This window comes from Kogia breviceps, chromosome 2, assembly GCF_026419965.1.
Source record: "Kogia breviceps isolate mKogBre1 chromosome 2, mKogBre1 haplotype 1, whole genome shotgun sequence".
NCBI classification, from domain to species: Eukaryota; Metazoa; Chordata; class Mammalia; order Artiodactyla; family Physeteridae; genus Kogia; species Kogia breviceps.
The window spans coordinates 63,697,934-63,710,776 of record NC_081311.1 but is presented as its reverse complement, the minus strand read 5'-3'; the positions used below and the strand labels follow the sequence as shown (position 1 = coordinate 63,710,776).

The 12,843-nt window shown below is 54.0% G+C and overlaps 2 protein-coding genes across 2 annotated transcripts in view; one reads left to right on the top strand and one right to left on the bottom strand.

Annotated features, from left to right (window-relative positions):
- The window catches only part of TYSND1 (trypsin like peroxisomal matrix peptidase 1), a 1,185,869-nt gene that overhangs the window by 989,857 nt on the left and 183,169 nt on the right, over positions 1 to 12,843 (bottom strand). The gene's annotated exons all lie outside the window — the stretch shown is intronic.
- COL13A1 (collagen type XIII alpha 1 chain) overlaps positions 1 to 12,843 on the top strand; it is an 86,670-nt gene that overhangs the window by 15,139 nt on the left and 58,688 nt on the right. The window contains exons 6-10 of the mRNA XM_067025463.1: positions 6,059 to 6,094; positions 6,906 to 6,932; positions 7,574 to 7,600; positions 10,730 to 10,756; positions 11,597 to 11,623. Of these exons, the coding sequence (XP_066881564.1) occupies positions 6,059 to 6,094; positions 6,906 to 6,932; positions 7,574 to 7,600; positions 10,730 to 10,756; positions 11,597 to 11,623 (144 nt within the window). The remainder of the gene's footprint in view (positions 1 to 6,058; positions 6,095 to 6,905; positions 6,933 to 7,573; positions 7,601 to 10,729; positions 10,757 to 11,596; positions 11,624 to 12,843) is intronic.

Here is a 12,843-nt window from a genome sequence, read left to right as displayed (position 1 = left end):
ATCTTTCAGCAATGTCATGTCAGCTGGACACCTAGAAGTGGTTGAAAAGGCCCCACTTCTGGAGAATGTGCTCCGGGGGCAGGGTCTGCCTCAGCTCCCCCTGCTTCCAGCCCAGCGTGTGTAAATATACCCACCACGCTGGACATGGTTCCAGTGGTGAAAAGTACCTTCTGTTCCAGTAATAGCAATAGCTTCCCTCTCCTGGACACCTAGGAGACATGCTAGGTCCTACGCTGAAAGCCTGTGTATGTGCCAGCCTCCTTCAGTCCCTCCGGGCCCCAGGAAAGCTGCCAGCCCATTTCACAGAGAGGGAAACAAAGGCCCATAACTGGCCTGTGGTCTCACGGCTCCTCAGTGCTGGAGCTGGGTTTGGGCCCGGCCGGCCTCATTCCAAAGCCAGCATTCTTTCTCCAACACCGCCTTCTACGTTTTAAGCTCTACTGTTTAAAAAGGATATTTACCTTGAAAAAACAATCCTCCCTGTGAGTGCTGTGTTGATGCTAGGAGAGGCTTTATGGCACCAGGAGGCTTGATCAAGCCCAGTGTCCTCGAATTTTGGCCTGTGTGTGTGACCTTCACCCAGATGGCTGGGGCCACCCCTGCTGAGTCCTCGCTAGACACAAGGGCTACCCCCTTAGCTCCTGGAGCTGCTGAGAGCAGGGGACCGCAGAAGACCATGGGACCGATTGCAATTAAGGGGTAGACTTGAAGTGGGCAAGCCCTCTGTGGCCCGGGATGATGGGAACATGTGGCTTTCCACTCAGCCAGGAAGGGCCTAGGACACATGCTGCTAATGAGAAGCAGCCTTGCCACTCTCAGGGGCCACCTGCCTCCTGTCTTGCAGCTTCATAAACGGTCCGTGCAAATGGGGCACCATCCGGGCACTTTGGAGAAGGATGGTTCACATTCCAGTGAGGCAAGATGCTGGAGCAGCGGTCCCCATTAAACTGAGTGGGAGGCTGGGACCCCGAGATGCTGGCTGGCCCCACAGGCACTCGGGAGATCAGCTGCCAGGCTAGGAAATGCCCCCCATCTCAAAGGGAGCTCATTCTTTCCTGGAGACCCCAGGTTCTCTTCAGGGGCCAGGAGGAGCTGTCTGAACTTCCAGCCCTCATTCACAAGGAGACACCAGGTCAATACACCCGTTGAGTGTTTCTTCGTTCCATTAATATTTGTCAGGCACCTACGACATCCTAGGTGCTGGGTAGACGATGAAAACCTGACTGCAGCCCACTTGCCCCTTTGCAGAGAGAAGCCATCCCATAGTGATTATAGTACAGACAGTCAGCGCTCAGCTGGGGACGGTTAGGGAGCTGTGGAGGATATGGAGGAGGCACCTGACTTGGGGTGAGGGCAGGCAGGGAAGGCTTCTGGGATGAAGAGGTAACTAAACTGTGATCAAGGAGGAACAGAGGTCCCAGGTAACAAGGCTGAGGAGGAGCACTGAGACTCCAAGGCAGGAGCAGTTCCTGTAAACTGCCGGAGAAATGGGGAAAGTTCTTTCCAGAGCAAAGCAAGAGCAAGGATGGTGAGAGGGAGGTTGGCGAGCTGAGCAAGGGCCCGATCATGCAGGACACAATGTTCAGGAGTCAGGATTTTACCCCGAGGGCAGTGCAGACCCCTTGAGTTGTGTTCTGCTGAGGAGGGACACGATCAGACTTGCAGTTTAAAAAGCTCCCCTGATCCTTCCTGCTCCAGGACGGAGCATGCTTAGAAGAGGCTGCAGGTACGGGGCTGGCTGGAAGGGACTTGTAATCATCAAGGCCTGGACTGGAGCATAGTCAGTGGGGCTGGTGGGAGGGCTGGACTGGCAAGATATGTTGGAGGGGGAATTGATGGAATTTTGTGATGATAAAAATGGGGATTGACAGAGAAAGAGGAGTTCAAGGTGACCCCATCTTTCGTACTTGAGTAACGGAGTACCTGGCAGTGCCCTTCCCCAAAGGGAGAAGCAGATTTTGCGGGGGGAGATGAGTTCAATCTGAAGGTGATAGATTTGGGATGTCCTTGTAATGTTTGGCCCTCCGTTTGCTGCCAGAGGTCAGAGTGAGTGGACGCGGCTCACGAGGGTGGGTCATGCGCACCCCCTTCCAACTCTGCATTCAGTGACATCACTTTTCAAGCTTAAAATGGGCTGTGGTGGGAGTATTTACAGAATCACAGATTTACAGAAATTGGCAAATGCTGTACAAAGCAGGGCTCTCCTCCCCCACTCTCCCCAATGTGATTAAGCATTTACCAGCAGAGTCTTGTTTAAAAGATAGCCAGCACTGACTTGGGGTAGCGGAGGTAGAATAAGGCAGGCTCTGGACAGATCCACGACTGGCCCTCTTTCAGGGGTTAGATAAGAGGGAAGGGAGAGCTCCTGGTAGCGTCCTTCCTACCAGAAACTTCAGTTTGTCTATGTTGCTTTACCCCACACAAATGCAGGCAGGAGGAAGGTAAGGAATAGTCGTAGGGGTCCACTTCCAAAAAACAGGGATGCACTTGGCTCCCTCTCTTCCCTGGCCTTGAATTAAAGGAAGAGATTTTAGAGAGCAATGTAAAGCTTATTTCCCTTGTTCTTGTATAGAAGGATATAACATTAATCTGTAAATTAATCTACAAATAAATCTATCCATAATTTTAACATGATCCTAATACCCATGAATCAGGGGGGTGGAGTTAGGAGTCCAACAAAATAACAGTCAATTTTATTTGGAAAAAAAAAAGTTATGAGAATTTCAGAAACTTTTTGAAACATAGAGTAAGGGGGGTAGGGGAGGAGGGGTTTAGTTGTTCTACCAGCCCTCAAAACGTATTATAGGGGCTTCCCTGGTGGCGAGGTGGTTAAGAATCTGCCTGCCAATGCAGGGGACCATGGGTTCAAGCGCTGGTCTGGGAAGATCCCACATGCCGCGGAGCAACTAAGCCCGTGTGCCACAACTGAGTCTGCGAGCCACAACTACTGAAGCCCGTGTGCCACAACTACTGAAGCCTGCGCAGCTAGAGCCTGTGCTCTGCAGCAAGAGAAGCCACCACAATGGGAAGCCCTCACACTGCAACAAAGAGTAGCCCCCGCACGCCGCAACTAGAGAAAGCCTGTGCACAGCAACGGAAGACTCAACGCAGCCAATAAATAAATAAATAAAATCTATTTTTTTACAAAAACGTATCATAGAAAAAGAGCAATTAAAACAACAAATAGAACAGAAGTAAAGTCAAATGCATCTGGGAATTTGGTCCATGATAAAGGCTTCATTTCACAATAGAAAGAGAAGATAGATTGTTCAGGAAATGATGCTGAGACAACTGACAAACAGTTTAGAAATCAGAGTAAATTTCAAATGAACAAAATACTCAGATGTAAAACATGCAGCCATAAAATATAAGGACAAAGCATGAGCAAACATTTATAATTCTGAACTGAGGAAGCCCCTTCAAAACGTGACCTAAAGACTTCCCTGGTGGTGCAGTGGTTAAGAATCCACCTGCCAATGCAAGGGACACGGGTTCAAGCCCTGGTCCGAGAAGATCCCACATGCCATGGAGTAGCGAAGCCCATGCGCCACAACTACTGAGCCTGCGCTCTAGAACCCGCAAGCCACAACTACTGAGGCTTTGTGCCACAACTACTGAAGCCCACATGCCTAGAACCTGTGCTCTGCAACAAGAGAAGCCACCACAATTAGAAGCCTGCGCACTGCAATGAAGAGTAGCCCCCGCTCTCCTCAACTAGAGAAAGCCTGTGTGCAGCAATGAAGACCCAACACAGCCAAAAATTAATTAATTAATTAATTAATTTTTTAAAAAGCATGACCTAAAAGCCAGAAACCATAGGAAAAGATTGATATGTTTGTCAGCATAAATGTAGAGCTTCCATATGGCAGAAAATATACCATAAAAAAGATAAATGCCAAATTGGAAAGAATATTTGCAACACATATGACTCTCAGTTACTCTTCTTGACAAAGAGCTTTACACAAATCAGTAGGAAAAAGATAAATGTAGTAGGAATTATTGGTAAAGAATACAAACAGGCAGTTCACAAATAAATAGGATGGGTCAATAAACACTGGAAGAGATATCCACCTTCAGTATAGATATGAAGACATGGAAACTAAAATCCATTTCCAAGCCTCTCCAAGTGCCTCACCAAGGCCTGACCTCTCCAGGAAGTAGAGTCCCAGTTTCCATTTGGTCAATGGCAACATTCTTCCCGAGATCCCTGAAAAAGCTTTGGTTAGCCCTGGGTTGGAGAGATGCGTCCTGCTACCAGGGACAGCTCTGTAATTAGCAAACCATGTGATTATCCCTACCATGTAAACATTACCCAGAGTGGGACTTGAAGATGTTTCTTGGAATCCTCTCCTCCTGACCTTTTCTTCAGGCCTCTCAGCATTCAACGTAGCTGAAAGTTTACACTGGGTGGTTTCCAGGTTTTCTCCTTAGTGCTATTCTTAGCATCACTTATCTTTGAGAGGAGAGAGGCCTGGGGCCCTTCTGGTACATGAGTGGCATCTCCACGCTCTTGCCCTTTGGGATGCTTCCCACAAGCCCATCCCGGGCCCACAGCATGCTCCAGCTGGCTCCCTGCCTGGACCCTGACAGCAGGGACCCCATCCCACCCAGCCTTGTCCCCTGAGCATATCCCCCGAACAGAGGCCTCTAGGCATCCATGTCCACAGCTTCAAGGAAGACCCAAGCAGCCTGGAGGTGTTTCAGGTTTACAGCAGTTGGACCCAGAGGAATCTTCCTCTGGATAAGGTCCAATTCTGAAACTACTGCTTGGCAAGGACAAACCTCCATTGATCCTAAGACATTGGATCAAAGACAACCTTGCTTTATTCTGGTGCTCCTAGGTTCAGTTCAATTTAACAAACATCTGATGATGGCAGCTACCATTTCAATAGGCTTTCCAAATATAGCTGAACGACCCTATGAGTTTATACAGCTATCCCCATTCTATAGATGAGGAGACTGATGCACAGGGAGGTTAAGCCATTTGCTCAGAGTCACATAGCCATTGGTGGCAGTGGAGACACGATTAGAACTCAGTCTGCCAGAGTCAAAACCCCACGCTTGGGAAGAGACTGAGGCCATCTCAGTCAAGGGGACACTTTAAGCTGAAAGCTAATCATGTGAAAGCTGTGGTGTGTCCACTGAAAGGCAGGCGAGCCAGGGTGCCCAAGCAGAGAGTAGGTAGGAAGATGAGGCAGGGAAGGAGCTAAAATGGTGCATCAGGATGAGATTGAGGCTGACCTTGAATGACATGTGAGCAGAAGAGAACCCTTGCCGGTTCTTGAGAAGGAGAGTGACAGGACCCAGGTTTCTTAGCTCTCCATCACCCTGGACCTCCTGGTCAGCCCGTTCCAGCCCTGGGTCTGCACAGCCTCAGTCTTCTTCTCACCTCTGCACTTCTCTTTTGTCCCGAATCTGGCCAGTGAACCTGCTTCTAATCTCCAGCCTGAATACCGATCTGTGCACTCTGTACCTCCGGAAAAATGGACATGATTGCTCTGCATCCCACAAAGATTGGGGGACCCAGAGATTGCCCAACCAGGAGAGCCCTATTAGCCAGGGCAAGACGACAGTGGGCAATCTGACCTGTTCTGGTCTGAAAACACATTCCAAAGGCCAATTTCCAATATCCAATCCATTGTTAGATAGGTGACCATGAGCAGTGACTGTGTAAATGAAGAGGACTTAGACGTTCCCAGTCCGGGAGTTCAGCGTGCTGTAGGCTGGGTCCCCATTGTCCTTGCTCTCCATCCCATTCCCGTGCCGAGGTTCAGAGCATCCGGGCGGGCAGTGAGGAGCTCTGGGAGCCTACTTCCCAGAAGGACCCAGAGGATGCCGGCCACCTGCTCTCCTCTTCCCCACCCGACTCCCTGGAGGAGATTTCCTATGATGGTCCATCTCCTTTCTCCATCCTGCCTCCCAGCCTGTGTCTCTCACGGATGATCACAGAGGAGTAGGAGGGAAACCACTGATGCTCTGGGAGCCAAGGTGGACCGGGGACTAAGGTGTGGCTTCCTCTCCTCCTCGCCCACACTCACTCCTCTCCTGCTCTTTTCAGGGTCAGCCGGGCACTCGAGGTTTTCCTGGATTTCCGGTAAGTGGAGAGGACTGGTCAGCTGTGTCCCTGGCGACTCCTGGGCCTGGCTGTGTTAAACTTCAGGCAGGGCCGGCCCTCAAACTGCTTTTGCCATTCCAAAGTCCCATCGGTAAGGACCCTCTCCTGCAGCCTTTCGTGGAGAGTAACTGAGGAGAGTAGCCCAGCGCTCGGCTCACAGTGCAGGAGGGGACAGGGACATCAACACGGAACTAGAGGGGTGGCAGACAGGACAGGCTGTGAAGTCACAGGCTGGCCAGCCCTGCAGCACCCTGGACTGTGGGGCAGATGATGCACCACTCGGAGGCCACCTCGGACCTGGCTTGAAGAGCAGATCCGCCTGGTAGGGGCAGTCATGTGGCCATCTGGATGTCCTGGGAGCCCTGCCTAAGGCCTAAGACAGATTATGAGAGGAGGGCAGGGAGCAGCCAGCTCCCCCTTTCCCGCAGGCCTCGGTGCTGGCCAGCCCTGCTTTCCAGGAACACGCCCTCCACTTTCCACTCGAGGTGAAAAGGACTTTGATACCATGGCAACTGCCACCCATCAGGTTCTCCCTCGAGCCAGCATGGGGCAGGTGACATTTCGTTCACTCACAAAGACCCCTCGTGGGAGGTTCTTTAACTCCCCACTTTAGAATGGGAAACCAAGGTTTAAGCTTACCCATGGTCTCATAACAGCAAGTGGTGAAGCAGAGATGTGAACCCTAACTTGTTACAGTGCAGAACCTGTGCCCTTAACTACCTCCCAGGCTGCCTCTCTGCCAGGACAGCGGTGATGCTCGGTCTTTACATCTGGCCTCTTTCTCTTTCAGGGTCCCATTGGGCTTGACGGCAAACCGGTGAGTGGACCCTCTCGAGCTGTGGGCTCCCCCGACTTAGTCCGGGTCACTAACCCGGGGTCTCCTAGTCCTTCTGCGAGACCCCAACTCCTTGGAAGACGCTTCAGATAAAATGAATATTCTCGGGGCGGAAAGTCGTTGCCAGTGGGAAGGGGAGGAGAGGCCATTTGAATGAGTTGTCCTGTCCCCCATGAGCCTCCCCTGGGCACAAGTCCACAGCCTCCAAGCTGCACTCTCAGTATCTGGAGCAAGAGCCATCCTAGAATCTGCTGATTCCGGGGCCTCCTGGAAGGGGCTGGAAGGTAGTGAGGCAAGGAGGCCGCGGGAGAGGAGAGGGCTGGAGAGCTCAGCCTGCTCGTTCTGAAAGGAGCCTGGGCTCTGGTTCGCGCCCTCGCCCCCAGCCCCACAGGGTGCCTCCTGTGTGCTGTTCGGAGTCTCCATCTCCGTGGAGCCCCGACACGTGCCCAGGTCCACATGGAGGCTACTTCCCGTCCAGAGCTCCTCTCTGCTCATCTCAGTCCCTTTCACTGGGCCCCAGATGCACACGTTCACGGGAGGAGCCCTGTGTGACTGGGGGGGGGGGCTGGGGTACTTCTGGGGTGCAAATGACTCACCCAGCACTTGTGCTCCTCTCCTTCCAGGGCCGCCCCGGACCAAAAGGGGAGATGGTAAGACCCAGCTTTCCTCCCTTCCCTTGAGGGGTGCGGGGGGTCAGCCTGGCCCTCATGGGCCACAGAAGCACTGCCCGGCAGCGGGAGGGGCCGTCCCACGGTCACTCCCAGGCTGGGTGCAACGCGTCCCCCTAGGTCCTCGCTCAGCGCAGGGAGGAGAGGCGGGAGGGGGCTTCTCCACCTGAAGAATGAGGAAAGGGAGGCCCAGAGAGCATCTGCGCTTGGCCAGTGTCACATGGAATTAGCAGCTCGTGTTCCCAAACAGCCACTCTCATCCAGCACTCACGGGGGGCCAAGGGGTGCCCATCCAGCACTTGGCCCTGAGCCTGACTCCCTCATGCTCCCTGCTCTGGGCCACCCAGGGCTCTAGGCGCTCCTGTCCCAGCCGGGCACAAGGCAGACCTGGAGAAGCAGACCTATGCCCCCACCTTCCTCCTGGCCCCTTCCCACCTTGGAGAGCCTTAACACAGTCCATGCCACCCCGGAAGGAAGAGTGATGGCCATCAGCAGGGCACTGCTCTGTAATCCTCCTAACAGCTTATCATCCCCACTCGATGAAAGGGCAGATCAGGACTAAGAATGGTTGTGTGTATTGCCTGAGGTTACACGACTCCTAACTAACAGAACAGGGATTGAGACCCACGTGGTAGGCTCTTACCCTCCACCGTGTCTCTTTCTGCTGCCAGGGCCCTTTGTTTAGAAAGAAAGGGACCCTTCTAGGGGACTCCTTTTCCTGCCGTCCCTCTGTCCCACCCCACTTCACCCCCCGTGAGGCTTCCCCATCTGTTCCGGGCTCAGAACTAACTTGAGCAGGGAAGGGTAGGGCCACCCCTTCTCCCATGAGCTCACGTCAGTGTGACAGGTCCCCCATCCACCTCATAGCCATCCGTCAAACTCCGACAGGCCACAGAGCCATTAGGCTTCTGTTTGGCTTGGCACGGGGACCCCAAGCTATTAATTCAACATGCTGTCTAGTGTAATTATCTTGGCCTGCTTATCATCTGTCCATCTCCCACTCGCCTCCCTTCCTGGATGGTTTACCTGCTGCTGGGCATCCAACATGGGGGTCTGGGGCTTACCCTCACAAGCTTAACCTGTGCCCTCACCTGTCAAAAGGGGGTGACCTCTGCCCACCCACCTCACAGTAGCCCCGAGAATCTGATGTAAGGCGTAGACAGGATCGGGGTCCCCCAAGTGGTGTAAAGGAGAACCAGGACTCTGCATTCACACCTTGTCCCACAACTCACAGGGCTGTCCTAAGGATGAGAGGAGTTAATTCACACCAAGTGCTTAGAACAGTGCCTGGCACAGAGGAAGCACGACAGGTGCCAAGCTGGCACATCACCCTGACCTGTCCTAAAGGGGCAGGCTCAGGAGCTAATCGGTACCATGTGTTTTTGGACCTTGAAATACTTAAAAGAAACTTGAAATCCAGATTTTTGTTGTACTCTCCTTGCTCTTCAATATTTCAGTTTATTGAAATAAAACTGTGTGGGATCCACAAAATAACTTGGGGACCACGATTGTCCCATGGGCCACCATTTGGGATGTCTGGACTCAGTCCTCCAAGTCTCTGCAGTCCTAAGCCTTTGGGTTCTTTCTCTCAGCCCCTGGCCCTCCTTCTCTCATCATACTCCTCTCTCTGTCCCAAGAGAGGGTGGCCTGGTCCCCTGCAGTCTGGTTCCCTGCCAGATACATCATATTCTGCTAAACTTGATGCTAAACATTTAGTCAACCACATAGGCTGGGGTGCCACATGGATTGTCCCAAAGGCCACTTGTCCCTTCCCACGAACCTCCTGAGAATTTCCCAGTTTGGGGGTTGGTCCAGTTGTCAAGTCGGGGACAAAAGAAGGCTTTCCTCCCACCCAGATGGATCTGTCCATGGGCATCCTGAGGTCTTCAAACCCCAAAGAGACTGGCCTGGCAGGTGGGTCCTCACAGGCCCACAGGAAGGCCTGCAGGATGGAAGGGAGCTCAGGGCCCCAGAGGCTGGAACACTGCCTGTGGCTCCAGCCAAGTTTAGAAGCCCTGCCCCCTGAGGTCCAGCCCAGTTCAGAGCGCATGGCAGAGTGGACACAGCTGGACCTTCACGGTCCCAGTGGTACCACTCACTGAGCCGCAGGGCCTTGTCTCCGTCACCTCGTCGGGGAGATGGAGTGACGCCAGCGCCTTCCTCTCGGGCCAGCGCGGGTGTGAGCTCAGCACATCCTGAAAGCCTTGCCTCCGAGGGGGTCCTCAAAACAAGGTATGCCATCCTCCCCCATCCCCTCCACACTGGCCGAGCGTGAAGCCTTCTCAGCACTGTCCTCGGGTCAGGCTCCTGAGAGACCCATCTGGACGCCATGTCCTCCTCAGAGAACTGAGGAGGTCCACCGTGCACCCGGGCTCCTTCCTCAGCTCTGTGAGCTTGACAAGACACCCTGGAAGGAAACCCCGAGGTCCTTTATGTTCCTCCGAGGAGCCCAGAATATGGCTTAAGTCGCCCACTTCCTGCTTCCTCTCTTTGGCCAAAGCTTTCTCCAAAACCCCCAAAGTCTGCAGCACTGCCCCAGCCCCCATGTCCCCAGAAGCCCTTCTGGTTCAGTGGGGTTGATGCTGAGGCCTCGGAGGGTAGGAGTTAGAAGGTGCTTTTGGCTCCGTGAGGACGTGGCATGAGTGCGCTGTAGCGGAGCCCCGCCTGACGTAGCCATGCAGCCTCCTCCATGGCTGGGCCACAAGATGCTGGCGGTTGCGGGAATGAATGACAGATGGCACCTGTTCTTCATCGCGGCCACGTGCGGGGGGCAGAGCACACCTAGTCACGCCCATGGGTGGATGAAGGAGCTGGGCCACACCAGCTGGAACATCTCGGGCACTGGAAGACCTGGCGTGGGTAGCCAAGCCCAGCCTTCAGGACTGCAAGCTTTCCATAAAGTTTCTTGCACAATCCCACGCAGGCCTGCGTCTCTGATTCTGCCTGTCTTCTGTGTGCCACTGGCCTGTGTGTGTGTTCCTCCCCACAGGGCTTGGCGGGTCTCCCAGGATAGCCAGCCAGTTGGTACCTTGCCTCAGTGTTTCTCAGCAGAGAGGCTTTGGGCCCTGAGTCCTTGGCCTCAGTTTCTAACTGTCTCATTTCTCTTCTTAGGGACCTCCAGGACAGAAAGGAGAAAAGGTAAGCTGATGGAGGTTTTCTAGAATTTTCATCTCAAGAAGCAGCCTTCCAACAGGTAGAAAGGATTATTTTCAAACTTCAGATTTTATCAGCAGAACCAGGGGAATCCCCTGTACCCTGTGGTACATGATATATGAGAGAGAGAAAGGAAGCTGCCCTGCGTGGTGTTCTTCTTTGGGGGGGAAGGCATGGCCGGGATCCTGGTCCTTCTCGGCCTCTTTCTCTGCCCATCCTGCCTGCCACCCCCATGGTATTTCCTGAGCACCTCCATAAGCCTCTAGGATTTTGAGGTGTCAGTTTGTAAACCACTGGCCTGGCCCTCTTCCCAGCCTCCTACCTTCTCTGACTCCTTGAGTTTCTGATGGGGGCTCTTCTGGGCTTGCCCCCAGGCGGATGGTGCAGGGACCTGGCACCCCTGGCTCCAAGAAGGCATCTCCGAGGGCCCCATTGCCCATAGCCTGCCTTGGTGTTTACTGTTGCCATCCAGGGGCTCCTATTCAGAGGACCCACCCAGAGGGTCAGCCTTTCCGGAACATACTTCCAGCCAGGCACAGAGCGTAACTCCTGACTCTGCCGTCATGGCATGTGATGTATGGTGGCAGAGTCCTGCCCTTGGCTCTGTGGAACCACATCCGGGCAGGCCCTGGAGGTTACCTCCCTGCTCCCAGCCAGGCTCAAGGGAGGGAATCAGTTCTCCCGCCTGAGAGAGCTCAGCCCAAGACAGAGCAGGGCAGGTGGGTGACGCACATGCATGGTGCGTCCCCAAGTCCTGAGGTTTCCCCCGCGGTACAGCCCCCCAACAAGGGTCTAATTCCTCCTCTCCTTCCTTCTCTTCCCCAGGGTCACTGTGGAGAGTACCCACACCGGGTAAGTGAACCCCAAATACTGATCCATCCCTGAGGCACAGCCCCCAGTTTAGCCTCATCTTCCCTACAGAGCTTGGGGACCAGGAGCACACAGCCCCCTCTGCACTCAGCAGCCAGAGTGGTGCCGTGACCGTGGTGGGGTGTTTGGCCAGCTCCTGGGGGCGTGCCTGGTAGTAGTCAGTGCGTGTGTGTTTGTGCAGAGCTGCGTGTCTTTGTATGTCTGCCCCTGCGCTGGCTGGGCCTGCGAGCCCCCAGAGTGTGTGTGTCTCTGGAACTCTGCGCGCCTGGCTGTGTTCCTCTGCACATATGGCATTCAACGTAAGGCCGTGTGGCTTGTGTGAGTCTGGGTCTGGCTCCCTACCCAGTGTGTGTGTGTGTGTGTGTGTGTGTGTGTGTGTGTGTGTGTGTGTGTGTGTGTGTGTGTGTGTGTGTGTGTAGACAGCTTGTGTGTGTCCATCTGCCTGCCCTTGTGTGATGTGAGTCTGGGTCTGGCTCCCTACCCAGTGTGTGTGTGTGTGTGTGTGTGTGTGTGTGTGTGTGTGTGTGTGTGTGTGTGTGTGTGTGTGTGTGTGTAGACAGCTTGTGTGTGTCCATCTGCCTGCCCTGGCGGAATCAGAGGGACTTTTGGGTTAGTCATTGTTTCAGAGGACCCAAACCTCCATGGTGGGAGATAATTGGAGGCTGACTGAATCGATTCAAGGGTAAAGTCTCTGTTTTGCTTCTTTAAGAATCAAGGAAGCCCCTCCAAGTGGAGTGGGGGATTTCAGGGCTGGGGTGATCTCCCATCCCCCCAGGCCCCCGCCCAGCTCCTTCCTTTCCCTCGCTTCAGCCCACGATACAGAGCCCAAAGTCTGCTGTCGTCCTGTCGGGAGCCCTCAGATGTGTGTGCCAACATCAGAGGGCCATTCTTGGGGATGGGGGATGGGGAGTGAAGGTGTGCAGGAGCCCCAGTGAGCTGGGACCAGAGAAATGCCCCTCGTTTTGTGGATTGGCCTTGCCTCTCCCAGTGGAGCATCTTTAGGTGTCCATCCCCCTGTCATAGGCTGCATTGTGCCCACAAACACACACACAGTGTGGCCGCCCTGGGCGCCCACCCCTGCCAGGGAGTGGTCTTGAGGGAGTGGAGAGAAGCACAAGCCAGACTCAGAGTCGGTCAACTTGGCTCCAGAAGACCACTGGGAGGGCCTTGCTGGCAGGGTCCGGCCACTCAGACTCTGACCC